This window comes from Limulus polyphemus, unplaced genomic scaffold (genome assembly GCF_000517525.1).
Source record: "Limulus polyphemus unplaced genomic scaffold, Limulus_polyphemus-2.1.2 Scaffold1803, whole genome shotgun sequence".
Lineage (NCBI taxonomy): Eukaryota > Metazoa > Arthropoda > Merostomata > Xiphosura > Limulidae > Limulus > Limulus polyphemus.
In genome coordinates this window covers 174,642-189,196 of record NW_013667413.1, presented here as the reverse complement: position 1 = coordinate 189,196, position 14,555 = coordinate 174,642, and the positions used below count along the sequence as shown (strand labels likewise).

Sequence of the window (14,555 nt, the reverse complement as noted above, 5' to 3'; positions counted from 1 at the left end):
CCAATCTGATGACCAATATCAATACCTATGCAGTTTGGCAGGTATCTAGATCAAATTGCTTGGTCATCTTTGCTGTGCTGCAAAGTATGGACAGTTCCTTCTTCAGTGCCCCATTAGTCCACAAGTGAAGCAAATGCTTCACTCTTCCCCTCCCATAAAATGTCCACATGGAAACACTGGGCATGGCTGTGGTATGTACCTGATGGGTGGACTTTGCCCTGGCATGTACCCTCTCGGAGAACCTGCCCACTCACTGGAGACCATTGTGGTTGCATTGCTTTTCTGTCCTGTGGAGACAGCTGGTTGGTAACCCTCCAATTGATTTTAGCCTGCTAAAGTGGAGGTACCTAAATTTCACCAACAGCCAGTGGAATTGTCACTATAGCTACCACTGCAGGCTTCTTCCTGTCTGGAAATGTTTATATCAGAAAAAGCTAAAACCAGTGTAGTCAGGTACCAAACTGAAGTTTTAGATGAATCCATTCAAAGCAAAATCTATTTCATGAACATTACAGAAAATATCATGAACAATTCTACTTTTTAATTTTTCATATTTAATTTGTGTTGCTACCTTCCACAACAGTACTTTTCTGTGCAAAGCTGTTGTTAGCAACTTTATAATACATTTCTTTTCTGTGTCACATTTTTTTTTTTCAGCATGAAAGACACCCTAATTTCACGTGGATTCAATTAAGATACAGTTTTATTAGACAGGTCTGCTTTATAACGTGAAAATCTTGGAGGACAATTATGATATAAATATGAAGTTTAAATTTTGTTTGTAATTAAGTACAAAGCTACACAATGGGCTATCTGTGCTCTATATATCACGGGTATTGAAACCTATTTCTAGTGTTGTAAGTCTGCAGACATTCTGCCGCACCACTGGAGGCATGAAGTTTCAAACTAAGAAAGTAAATAGATTGGACATGTGATGTAAGATGAAACACAACCTTTATTTATATTTTGAAACAAGTATGGATACTTGTGCAAACTTTGGACAGTCACTTCCGATTGGATGAGTGAATCAATTAATAGTTATTATCCCTTGAGATGACTTTCCACTGATAGAATCACATCTGGAATAAAATAAAACTCTTTGTAAATTTTACTCTGTTCTGACCAAAACTGATGCTCCCTATAAAATGGGAAAACTTGGTTTTATCCGTAAGTGACAAGTATCACCAAATAAATGGTCATTCTCATTAAAGACTGTAACCCTTAGATATAATCTATTCAGCCAGTGAAAGACATTGCTGTCAGTGCCCTACCTTACACAATGTACAAAGGTGCAGCAACACCTGCTATGGGCAAAGTAGATACAATCTGCTAGAGAACAATAAAGAAACAGAGATAAGTAGAATGAAACAACTCAACAGTTTTCTACCACGTGCTTGTGCCAAATCTAAGTTGAAACAGACTAAAGCAAAATGTTGTTACAAGATATGGTAAAAAATGCATAATATACCTGCATGTCATGTTGTTTTTCCTTTGCATGAAAACCATCTGCACCTAAATACTGAATGGAAGTAATTTTACATTGTAATCTTTAAATTGAAATGCAGGGCCAAGCACAACTTACTGATTAAATATGCCAGACTGTAGATCTGAGGCTTTGTGATTCATGCCTCATTACCACAAAAAACATTGCATTACACACTTTGATATCATTGGTGTGTTATAAGAGTGATGGTCATATACCACTATTAAATTAGAGTAGCCCACAAGCTGATGTTGGATGGTTTCGACTAGCTGCCTTCTCTCTAGTACATCACTTTAAAATTAAGAACTAGAGCAGATAGCCCTCCTGTAGCTTGCGCAAAATTGAATTTAAATGCTTATCATTGATAGTGTTGTGACATATTGTTATTTGAGTTAGTTTTGAATTATATGGTAAACATAATGCTAAGCCTTGTTCACGAAACAACGAGTTATTTTCTCTAACATTTGCAACAAGCTACTTTTACTTGTAGGCCTAACTTAAGAAACGATTAAACAGAAACAACAATATTAATGTAACCTATGCCTAATTTACAAATAAACTTACTTGCTGAAAATACTTGCTAACAGATGCAATAACTCTCACTACTGCCACTAAGTTAAATCCCTCGTTCAATATTCAATAACACATTACTTTTATCCACTCATTCAACTGACTGTCATTGAACTAGCTGAATAATCACTGACATCTCAAATTTATATCATACCTCCTATTTTTACATATTGTATAAAGCTTCTCCATTCTTAACGTTCAGGAATTTTCCATGTCCTAACTTCACGCATCCTATATCCAGCATATAGCTCAAAACATTGAAAATATAATGACCAATCACATGTTGGCACATTTCATGCTAATTAAATACAAGGTTTCTTTGAAGCAAAGAACCCTTGTATTAGTCAGGCTGATGGATGATCTAAAGTTGGAAATATCAACAAGAAATGACGGTCCAATGTAAGAGACTGCAAATGCACACATCGTATTTATGCTTTACATGAAATAAATATTTTCTCTGTGTATCACTTTTTGTCCAGTCACATGATCAGTCAACAGTCATTTACTGTCAAGAAATATTTATAGATATTACAACTGGAAATATAACGTGCTCAGAACGAATATTTGTATGATGCTAGCAACATCATATGTTGTATTTCCACAATAGATATACATTAAGAAAACAAACTGTGTCATTGGTTTTAAGTAACATGATTTCCATCTCTTTTGCACTCTTAGCATAGGTAACACTTCCAATACAATTATTTTTTATTAAAGCAACTGCATACAGAACTTGCAATACCACACCTACAATTTACTAACCTGTTATGATGAACTCATGAAATGGACACAATACATCATACTTAATGCGTGCTATGCTAAGCAATAATGATTTATTACTCACAACATAAGTGTATGTTTGTTTTAATCTGATTCTCATTTCTTTCTAAACACCTACAGTAGTTAACAACTTAAAAAAAAATCATAACTCAAATAATTTTTTCTTTTTTTTAAAGAAAAGCTAAGAAATGAATTTCAAGTTCAGCAAGTTATATGAAAAACATTTATTACTAATTAAAAACTTGAAACACTTATTTAAAAAAATGAAGAGATGCAACTATACTTCAGAAAGAGAGCTTATTGAGCACACTTTGGATGATTCATTGGTAGTCTTTGTGATCCATATATCAATCACAAACAATTGTAAGAATAGGCCATAAATAACTCGTTAAGATGTATATTCTGAAATTGTATTTTCTTGTTTCATGGGTTTAGAGCATTCAGTAGACATAAGAGATATAAGTCTTTTTTTCTATTCTGCAAATATCTTAATAGCTCTCAAACAGATTTCGCCATTTTGTTTTTATATATCCTGCTTTTGTGACTCATGGCTCACTGTACACTATTATGCCACTGAAGATATTCCTACTTTCATCTGTGGGAGCATTTTAATTATGTCAGTCAATCCTCCTTTTGTGTTAACAGTGGTCACATAGATGATTGACTGGTTATCCAATTTCTGGACATCAATTCTAAACTAGAGCTTGCTGAGCATGAACCTTGGAGTCTCTCACCATGAGATGCTGTTCAGGTTAAAAATGCCACACTGCCTATCATTGCAAACAACTTTTTAGTTAATTATAGTATGGAGGTGCCTACTAGGATACAGATGCAGGACAACCATCAATTAGAATGTATGTATAGGAATGCCAATTAAGGAAGATGTTAGTTCGTGTGGTATAAATGTTTTACTAATAGTTTCAGATTTCCAGTCTTTCATACTTCAGCAGTACAGTTAAAATAATTAGCTTTATTACTTTTTAAAATATAGAATTGTATTTTCAGGTTTAAGGAAGTTGATTTGTTTTATACTGTAAATATATTATCTGTTTTATAACCAAAGCAATTCCAGTGAAATTCTAATTTACTAAAAATCACATGTGATATTTATGATGTCATATTGTACGTACACACAAAAAAATAAAAAAAAATAATTTGATAGTGTTTATAGAACATGTCTTAAAAATATTTTCTTTAATCACAAGTAAAAATCAGAAACTGCTGAATTAAGATAAAAATTTCCATGTCTCCAGTTACTATAAAAAAATCAGCTTTACATATATTTAAGTTTGATCTCCTTTAGTGGCCAATTTTGTTTACTACATCCAGCTTTTCAAATCATTGGAAAACAAGACTAAAGGTATCAGTTATAATCAAATGAAAAAAATACTTACATTTTATGATTATCTACATTATACAGTTATTAGTATTTAAATTTGTTTGTCACAACTAAAATTTCAAAACCATTAATAGCAAGTCAATAATTATACTTTTTTTAAAATTATAAACTAATGAAGATAGTCTATTTCTAGCTCCTGTATAAAGACATGCATGATTTATGTTACTGAAAAGTTGCTTTCATAACCTTTTATACATAATTTATTACTGTTCATTTGTACAACATTCTATGACTTCAGATCACAGTTTATTTTTCAATATGTTTTACATTAAATTTTGTTATATAACTGAATCATTGTTAGTAATTAATAATAAGCTAAAAGTCTTAATTCTCAGATTTTCACACTAATATAAAAAGGAAAAACTTTATTTCTAAGATTTATACATACACCCAAGTCCTGAAAAAAAAAAGGGGGGTGATTCAATGCTCTCAAGACATATAAAGATACCCCACAAGTACAAGGCAGAATTGCATCAACAATGGACACTCATTCTTGCTCTATCACAGACACATATACATTTACATACACACACACACACATAAAAAAAAAATTAAACTTTCAAACTTTACATGCATATCACTTTACATAGCCATAAAAGGCTTCGTGTTTGACTGTTTCAACTAAGGTAAAGTATTGATTTGGTCTGTACATACATTATTAAAATTTCTGCAAATCTTGCATACATAAAGGGAATGTTAGTAACTTAGCAACTGACAACACAATTTACTGTTGATGAAACATCACCCTCCAGTCTTTATACTTTTTACCAATTTTGACACCAATTTTGCATCTAAAAACTGACAACAAAACAAACATCAAAAAGTTGTGCTGGGAAGAGCCATCATTGATAAAATATTCTTGTTGCAATAAATGCAAAAACTTTGACTGTACATTAGAGAAGGGACTACAGAGTCATCAGTACTAGACTTCGGGACTACAAGAATTGTTCAGTGCTGCTGTGGAGGCAAGTGGTGATGTTTTGGAAGTAGTTGCCCTTGTTTTGCTTGTCTTTGTAATGCCTAAAAAACAAATTAAACAGCTTGTTGAAATTTTCATTATTATCTACAACTATAAAATCAACTGAATTTGATAAAGAGAAAATGCTTTTAATTAAAAGTTGATTGCTTTACCTACTTTCTTTAAAGTAATATTTACTAAATAATCATACTCATGTTATGAGAACATGAAAAGTCAGTGAATTATCAACTAAAATATTACCCTTAAATACATACATTCTTAAGACTACCACATCAAGGCACCAAGTAAATAGTAAAATGCTGGGATTTTTTTTTTTTTTTTTAAATCGAGCTTGTTAGGAAAATGACCAAAATAAGAAATACACTGATAATAAAAATTGTCTTTGAACTGAAATATACATTAATAAGAGTAATTATGTAAACATGCAATCATACACGTATAGAAGTCACAAACAATGACTAACTGAATCTAGATTATGAATTAATTAATGTTACAAGACATTACCATAGTTATACAAAACACTAATAATCTTTACTTAACACAGAGCATTAAACCTTGTTTTTATGATGCCATACACTTTATCAATGTTCAGTCAAGGAACATTATTCCAAATGTCTTTTACTAATCCCAACAACTCAGCCAAGTTGTTTGTCATCCTTCGACCTTCTCAGTTTTATACATAAGCCCATACAGCCACATGAATGTTTGTATTAAAACTTTGTGCAAACCAAGCCATGACTATGAGTGTTCTATCAGCCTATTTACTGTCGAGGTACAATATCACATTTGTTGTAAGCTTGGATCATTGTCCTTCTAGAAGATGATTCTCCTCTCAATGAGTTGTACCCCTGAGGGAAGCATAGTGTATTAGAATCTGACTGTATTTGTTAACAATGAGGGTAACATCAATTTTATGTAGATCACTGGTTTAGGTGTAGCCCTAAATTTGTACTGATCTCCCACCATGCTTCACTGTAGGTGTTGTACACTGACTATGATACTGCTCTCCTCTCACTAGTCAAACAAACCATCATTGAATATTCCTGCAATTAGAACTTGGATTCATCTACAAAGAACACATCTTTATCTTTGCTTGTTTCAATATTTGTGGTCTGAAGCCTATTTCAACTTGGTTACCTTTTTCTCAGCAGTGATTTTCAAGCACCTACACTTACATCAAAACCACTTCATGTTAATGTGCATCTTACTTTTATCAAGGTAAAATTCACCCACTTACAGCTAAATCATTTTTGAAATCTGTACTCATTCACTGTCTAACTTAAAGTTGTTTAGAACAAACTCTGACATATTTAACATTACTTTTGATAAGTGTTATTTTTCTACCTTGACTGCTTCTATTATTAACAATGCCAGTTTGAAAACATGATGTGCAGCTGCAATGGTTTTACATGTGGAACCATTGACCAACCAATCTTTGATTTCTACACTAAGGTCATGTGATATTTCAGTCCTGGGAGCTAAGACTTAACTTACAGTACTACTGTTGGATATACCATGACTGACTGTACTTTATACTGGTGTAGCATATCTCTCTTTAATTTTTGGATGACAACTAGTCAGTGTAAACTATTAAAAATGTGGTGAAGTTTATTTTCAAATGATAAGAGGGTAGCATTCCTGCAGTATTTGCCTTTTACATCCCTTTTTTTACCATTTCCATAATTATGTCCAGTACAATGCATCTTAAAGAAGTTTTTTTGCATTTTAGTACTGACAATATTAAACCATTATCCTAGACTGAACACAAGATATTAGAGTAAGCTTATTCCTGAGTAGGCAGCTATGCAATAGGAATTCCTTCACAATATCCCAATTTCCTTGATATACCCCACACTGGAATTCACTATACAATTTTATCTTGTCAGTAGCCAGTAAAATCACTTTTAGTAGCCAAGTGCTGACAATTCCCAAAACTGTCAGTTCTTAAAATTGATCTAGCCTGATTTTTATGCACAATCAAGACTGACTACAGTCATTATTAGTGAAAAATATTTAATTTTTCCTATGACAGTGATTAAACAGTGCAGAGTACAATTGATAAGATGGCAAACATTGAGCCTAGCTTGGTTTTTTTGGGACTGAACTCAACATACATTAATTAGTAGCACCTAAAAAAATGTAGATCTCCCAAGATATCATTCACACATATTTACAAGGTTATGGCAAGATCTATACTCAGCCATCATCTATCTTATAAAGAGCATATCCTGAAGTTCCAGTTTGCTATCTTGTCCATTTCTATGATAAATAGTACCAGTTTCACCCAAGCTCTTCTTGCTCGTACTGAAATGTGGACTTGTGCCACAATTTTTAGCACTGAGTATCCTTGTTCAGCCAAATCTATAGTTTCTACTCTCTTGTCATGTGTTTCAGCCCTTGAAGACATGACCTGATTCACATTACTACTGGGTATAGTGCAACTTGCTTTATACTTGTGGAACTTTTCTAATCACATGACTGTACTCTGAGGCAGTTCATCTTCTTAAGATAAAGAGGTAATATTCCTTTAATATCTGTTGTTGTTTTTTTTTGTAGCATTCATCCTCACTGTTTCCATACTTTTTCAATATTGTTCATATTTATAGTAGCAACAAAAATAATTATTAATTCTTTCACTACAACATTTATAGATGAACAACTACCCCATTGCAAGGTTTATTTTTAAAATACATATTAAAAAGAAATTTCAACATTTCCTTACTTATCTGAAACTAATTAAACTTTAGGAAGATTGAAGTAGAATACTTTTTCTTCATTGTAGTACAAAACTACAAATGTGATTAAAACCACATTTTCAAGCCTAAAACAAAAATTATATAGTGTATCCCATATTATGCCTATGGCAGTGGTTCAGTGTGAGGATATATATGTGCTCTTGGCAATAAAGGAGTTAAAACTTACAATAAGCCACTAAGCATGCACTTATAAAACAGAAAAAGCTAATAAGTAACTAACAGCAAGAGGACAAAGGTAAGAACTTTTTCATGCATATTTTTTACTTATTGTTATAAAAGTAACTAAAATGTAAAAAGTAGAAAGTTACTAGTTTAGATAAGGTTAAATTAGGTAAGATAATGAAAATTTTTCATAAGGTATACTCACAAGCAGGCTTGTGTATAACATCATTCAGTAGCTACACATTCAGCAATTGATTTAAAACTTGTATGGTAAGATTATTGGTTAGACATGTTCAAAGGGCAATGAAACAATAAAATTAAGTAGAAACAGATGTAGACTATTATAAACCTTAAGCTATTTAAGATAAACAATTGTAAATTTTGGTTACAATTTGCAGTCATTCTAAAAAGAAAAAAGGTAATTTAGATTTGTTTCATATATTTTTTTTTGTATAGCTACTAAGTCTGCATAAAGTCAGGATAGTGTAAATAGCAAAATACAGTTTTATCGAAAAAAAACAAAAAACATTTGATATTTATTAGGGGGTTTTAAAGTTACACAAATGAAGTCTAAAAATTTTCAGATGAAGAAAAGTATTGTTAATGTTAACATGAAAATCCCTTTGCACTCTTAGCTGTTAATACTCTTGCTTCATATATTGATGGAAAAAATATTTAGTAAAAATACTTCATTAAAAAAATCTGCTTTTTGTGTACAAAAGACCTGTAATGTTTACTGAAGGTTGCAATATTTCATGAAGATACACTACATTAAAAGCTATAGTATGGAAACTCTGATGATAACTTTGTGGTTACAAGGTCGGTCAATATGACCAAACCTGTATGGAAATAGTTAAAATAATTCCTTTTCCTGGTTCAGGTAATTAGGTGAAAGCAAAGACTGAAAGGTGCTCATTGGCCTGGAAAGGGTTCACTTTTTTCAGTAAAATAATGCTGAAGTTTGTGAGGAAAGTGTTCTTATATCAGTTAAAATATTCAGCACACATTGTGCACACCTGTGATATTCTGCAGCCATGGCATGAACTTTATTATTAATCATAAAAAAAATGTTCAAGGAAAATTAACATAAAGAAAACTTTTGGATTTAAAAGTAGACAAGAACTCACAAAAGAAATTACAAGAATTTTCAGTCAATGGGACGAAAGTTTTTAAGAGTTTTAGAAAAATTGAATTAAGCCTTAACTTGGTTTGAAAAATAAACTTATAATATAATAAAATGCTATTCACAAAATTTACAAACGCAAATTGGTACTTTGCAGCTTATGCATCAGTAAAACATAGATTTGGTTTGGAGATAAATGCTGTAATAAAGATACAAGTTATAACTCACTTTTAGATCTGGGTGACAACCTTCTCAACGATGCATTCTTTAAAGACTTCTTATTCAAATTATTGGAAGATTTAGTTCTTATAGCTGAATGGAGAATGTTTGGTTGCCGAAAGCTTTTACTTTTCCTGACCATTTTTTGCTTTTGTTGAAGTTCTTGTTTTCGTTGCATTACCATAATCATGGCAGGAGTTGGATTATCTATAGGACTTCCATTCCCATTTAATATGTTCTCAGAAGGAGAGTGTGATGTAAGCTCAGGCGTGTCTGAAACTGCTTTTTTTATTCTTAGTCTTTCACTTATAATTCCATCTGCAAACTCTGAGGATGCTATTCTTTGTGCTTGTTTTCTTTTAGGTGTTTGTTTTCCTTGACTTGTTATTCTTTTCTAGAAAAATAAGTCACTTTCTGAAAGCCACTCAATTCTGTATTAGTTACCAGTTTTTTTTAGTGTTAATAAATAAAAAAGAATCATTAACTTTCCTACCATTCACAACTGTTTAAAAATAGTCAAATGAAACATTTAAAGCTAAAAGGAAATTGATTTAAAATTCTGAACTTTGTTAAAAATCAATAATAGTAGAAAGTCATTACTACAAGTAGTAATTCATACTGGCAACAAGACCCTACCTATGTATAAAAAAGTATGCTTTTCAGATAATTTATAAACACTGATTTTACGTGACAAATAGAAATAATTCAAGGTATTTCAAGTTAACATTTCAAATTAATTGTGGAATTTAATTTTTAAGAAAAGATAAGAATTCCCTCAATTTTTTACTTATATTATTATTCACATTTTAGAAGTGAAAACAAATTCAGACTTTAAAAAAACTAACTGTTTTTGTAGAAAAGATAAAAAATTCTGAGTATATACATATATTACATTAAAATACCAAACTAGTGCTCACACTTGTCTTAAAAATTTGGTAATGTTCAGACCCAATGAACCTCCATACCAAATTTGGTGAAAGATTTATCTACAGGGGGGCAAAGTAGTGGTAAAAACCACAAAAAACACCCATAAAGATTGCAAAATGCAAAACTGAAAATTTTTACATACCCCAGCATGGAACTAATGAGCCTCCATACAAATTTTGGTGAAGATCCATCCACACCCTGCAGAGTAGTTACATGGAGATACAACAGATAATACCATTATACTACTACTAATATATATATATATATATATATATATAACAATACCTTTGGAGACTTATTAGCCTTATTCAGTTTACTTGGAAGAGAAAATTCAAGTTTTCCATCATCCTTATATCCAGCTCTTTTGATTGATTGTTTTAAGATTTGCCGACAGTGTTCGTAGTTTGGTTCTTCTTCAAAGTTAAGATTTGCTACGTACTGCATATATTCTTGGATTCCTTCTAAAAAGCCAAAGATTGATATTCAAGAATTAAAAGAACATGAAACACTTACAAAAGACTAATGATAACGAACTAGTTATACAAAAAACAAAGACTGGAAATGTGAGCATGCAACAGCATTTGTTTTTGATGCCTGGAAAGAAATGTAACTAGTATGTATTAGAATTGGAAACTAGCAGCTGATGAGTGAAAATTCAATATATTATCAAAGCACTTTGATAGCAGAAAGCACTCTGTACTAAGAAATAGAAAATAGAGCTTCAAAATACCTCAGGACTACAAAATAATGAAATATGACAAAACAAAAACATATTACTAACCTTCGTGTACTGTGAACAGGACAAAGCTTAGTATAAAATGCAAAAAACATACAAGTTCAAATGCATATCCAACAGTATTTCTTATGGCCTAAATTGACCACACATTTTCTATGGTTTTCATATAAACATCCAGGTACTCTAAAATAACTACAAATAATTCAAACATTAAATATAAAACTTAAATTCTAAACAGTTAAGACAAATATAAAAAAGAAGGTCAAACTCACCAGGACATCTACTAATCCCAAAACATTTTTTCATTAATGAAATGACATCAGACATGTACCTGCAAAAATCATTAAACAACAAAAACTCATTACGTATAGCTCCTTTTTTACATAATTAGGGGAGAAAATAGAATATCAAGATCAGTTTTCATAATCAATTAAGCCATTTCTTGTGCAATTTAATACAAGAAATTCCTTTTCAAAGAACATTCACAAATTTTCAAATAAATTGTCTTCTCTTGTTTGATTAATGTTGTCAAATTTATTTACCTAAACACATATTCTTAGTAAATATTAACTTCAAGTTACTCTTTTTTTTTTTTCAACGTATACTGCAAAATAATTAAGGCAAGTTCAAAAGAATTCAAATGCAAATCTCCAGTATCAGATGAGTACTTCCAAAAAATTTTTCAACTTTATCAATAAGAATTAAAAACAAAGCCTCTGGATAAACTAAATAAGCATGACTCTGTAATTCCTTCCAACATAAAAGAACACAACATAATCTCAGTTCTAATTTACTTTGGCAACAGGCCCTTCATTCCACACACTCCTCTCAGAAATATTTGAAAAAATATCTTAAGACTACTATCTTTTCTATCTTAGAAATATGTAATACCAAACTAATGAAGTTATAAATTGTTTAAAAATATACCTGTCTTGTCAGTTCCAACACCCCATAATTATATCATAGAATTAGTGAACATTCCTCACCTGCTCTGTATATTAACTCGTACATCTTAGCACACATCCAAAATAAGATTGATATTTCCATTAATAAAAGAAAATTTCAACATTCTTTTTTTTTCAGCTCTTAATGAAAGTTTGCATATCACAAAATTTGTTTTAATCAAGATACCTTGCTCAACAATTAATATCAGATTCTTGAATTATAGCATTGCTAATAATATAAATTCAATACAAGAACATACATTTTTTTTTTTCTAATTGTTTCTGGCTTCATTGAAAACAAACTAGTTGACTGGCAAAGGAACAGGGTTGCTTTCCCAATATTTAACATTTCAAAGTGCAAGCATGAACTTGAAATCATGTAAAAAAACAACAACATTCACACACATACACTCTGTACAGAAAATACTATAATATATCATTTGAGATATGAAAACTAAAGAGAACTATTGGCAATCTGTGAAAGAGAGGGTGTGACAAGCAGGCATGGCAAGATGGGTTTGATTTTCTATTTTATGTCTGTATAACCATATAAGATTGAAGGCTATAAAAATTATGCTTTGCACAAGTAATAACATTATAATTAGTACTTTACATTAAATTCTATACTTCTCGGATGTGTAGTAAATAAATTACAGAAGATGGGATTCCTAGAGAGTAAATGTCTCAATTCTCATACCAGAATGAGATAAGAAGATTTTGTAAATATTTCTTTATAAAATCAAAAACTTAAAACTTACATTAACATTTGATTTATTAACTAGTCTTTATGTCAAGTTTATTTGTATATCATGGTGATTAAGTAATTTGATTAAATTTTTAATGTAACTTTAAAAATTCATGTCATGCTCACTTTAACCTGCCTGTAGCAAGAGATAGAAATTCAATAATTAACTAAAACATACCGAGACTTTTCTTTACTAACATACTCTGGGTTTTTAAGATTATCTTCCCAAGGTAGTCTTCTGCACAGCCACTGAAGCATGTTGTACCCCAGAATCTCCAGATCTCCCCTTCTAGAATGAGCTGTAATAAAGAACAAAAAGTATATAATCTTTAGGTTAATCAATTCAATTTCTGTTTTACCAGATAAAGGTAACAGTAATGCCATTTTCAAAGATGCACTTTTAGTTTTTTATAATGATTAACAGCTGGAAATTGTGGCTACTTTAATTGGCAAAATAAAGTATCAAAATATATATGTTAATTATTTCGAGATGGTGCACAAGTGAAAGGCCATGTCATCTAGCTTGTTGACTCGCATTCAAAATTTTATTGAACTACTATTTCATGAATTTATGTCAATAACTTTGGTATCAAACTGTAGATTATAATTCAAATTTTAGTACTATGTATTACCCAATTTCTTACTTTAAAATCAAATATTAAAAAAACAAAGATAATCAAATTAGACGTTTATGAAGTCAAAATACTAAGTCTATAGTTTCATACAAATTAGAAACTCAAATTACAGTTAATGACAAGCTAGAATATAAAACAAGAGCCTCTTATCTTTTCAATTTGCTAAGTTATTGCTCATGTAATAAATCAAACAAAGTGGCACCCTGCCCACCTCTTTTCATGTATATGACATGAATAACCAATCAGTAGCTCAAAATGTTCCCTAATGGCTTTCTCAGCCATTTTAATGGACTTAGTGCCATTTCTTTCTTTTGAACCAATATTTCAACAACGTAGGGTGTGTCTTTAGTCTGCTCAAAATTTCATATTTTTTTAGACTAAAATACATCTTAGTTACTAAGCTTTGTAGATTATAGTGGAATTTTATGGTATTAATGTAGTAATTGTTGATTTTTTTAGTTATTCAAAAGTATATATAAAAATATAAAAATTTTTTGTTTCATATCCACCTCATGCAAAATTTTTAAAAGCTCATCAACTTATGTTAAGCAGCAACCAAGTACAAAGGTCGTAAGTAGAAGAGATAATTGTATGCATTATTTCTTTATTTATTGTTCTATGTTTTAGGAAAAATATGTTTAAGAACTTATTTCAAAATAGGAATAATCTATATACATAATTAATGTATAATAATAATTGAAATGTGACTGTATTTCAAAAAATACTAGTCTCCTAAAACACAGACAAGACAGGTTACTTTGTAAAGACCAAAGGTCAGATTTATGTTATTTGATACTGTAACATGATTGCACATGAGCCACGTCATTGTAACTTCTGTATTGTTAGCCAGGCACAGCTGAAAGGTCAATATAAATGTATAATGTTATGACATTTAAGCAATTTGGTCTAAACATTTATGCTTTCATTTTATAATTTGTATTCAATCTGGAATGAAAGAGGCATAATTTATTTCCTAATTTTTTAAGGTGGTTGCGAGATCAGTCAAATCTACCGAATCCATACAGAGATCAATTACAGAAAATATATGAAATATAAAGTTTTTTCTTAAGAAACATTTGATAACTATCTGGACATTA

At 30.8% G+C, this 14,555-nt stretch overlaps 1 protein-coding gene across 5 annotated transcripts in view; it reads right to left on the bottom strand.

Moving 5' to 3' along the window:
- Positions 1-937: 937 nt before the first annotated feature.
- Positions 938-14,555, bottom strand: part of LOC106464988 (serine/threonine-protein kinase VRK1-like) — a 69,862-nt gene continuing 56,244 nt past the window's right edge. For 4 of the 5 annotated variants that reach the window (XM_013925178.2, XM_022392811.1, XM_022392808.1 and 1 more), the window contains exons 9-13: positions 13,002-13,122; positions 11,407-11,465; positions 10,684-10,859; positions 9,481-9,865; positions 4,840-5,252 (exon numbers count right to left, since the gene is read on the bottom strand). In XM_013925178.2, the coding sequence (XP_013780632.1) occupies positions 5,155-5,252; positions 9,481-9,865; positions 10,684-10,859; positions 11,407-11,465; positions 13,002-13,122 (839 nt within the window). In that variant the 3' untranslated portion in view covers positions 4,840-5,154. Of the gene's footprint in view, positions 1,080-4,839; positions 5,253-9,480; positions 9,866-10,683; positions 10,860-11,406; positions 11,466-13,001; positions 13,123-14,555 lie in introns of those variants that run through there. The other variant, XM_022392810.1, reaches the window with a different exon arrangement.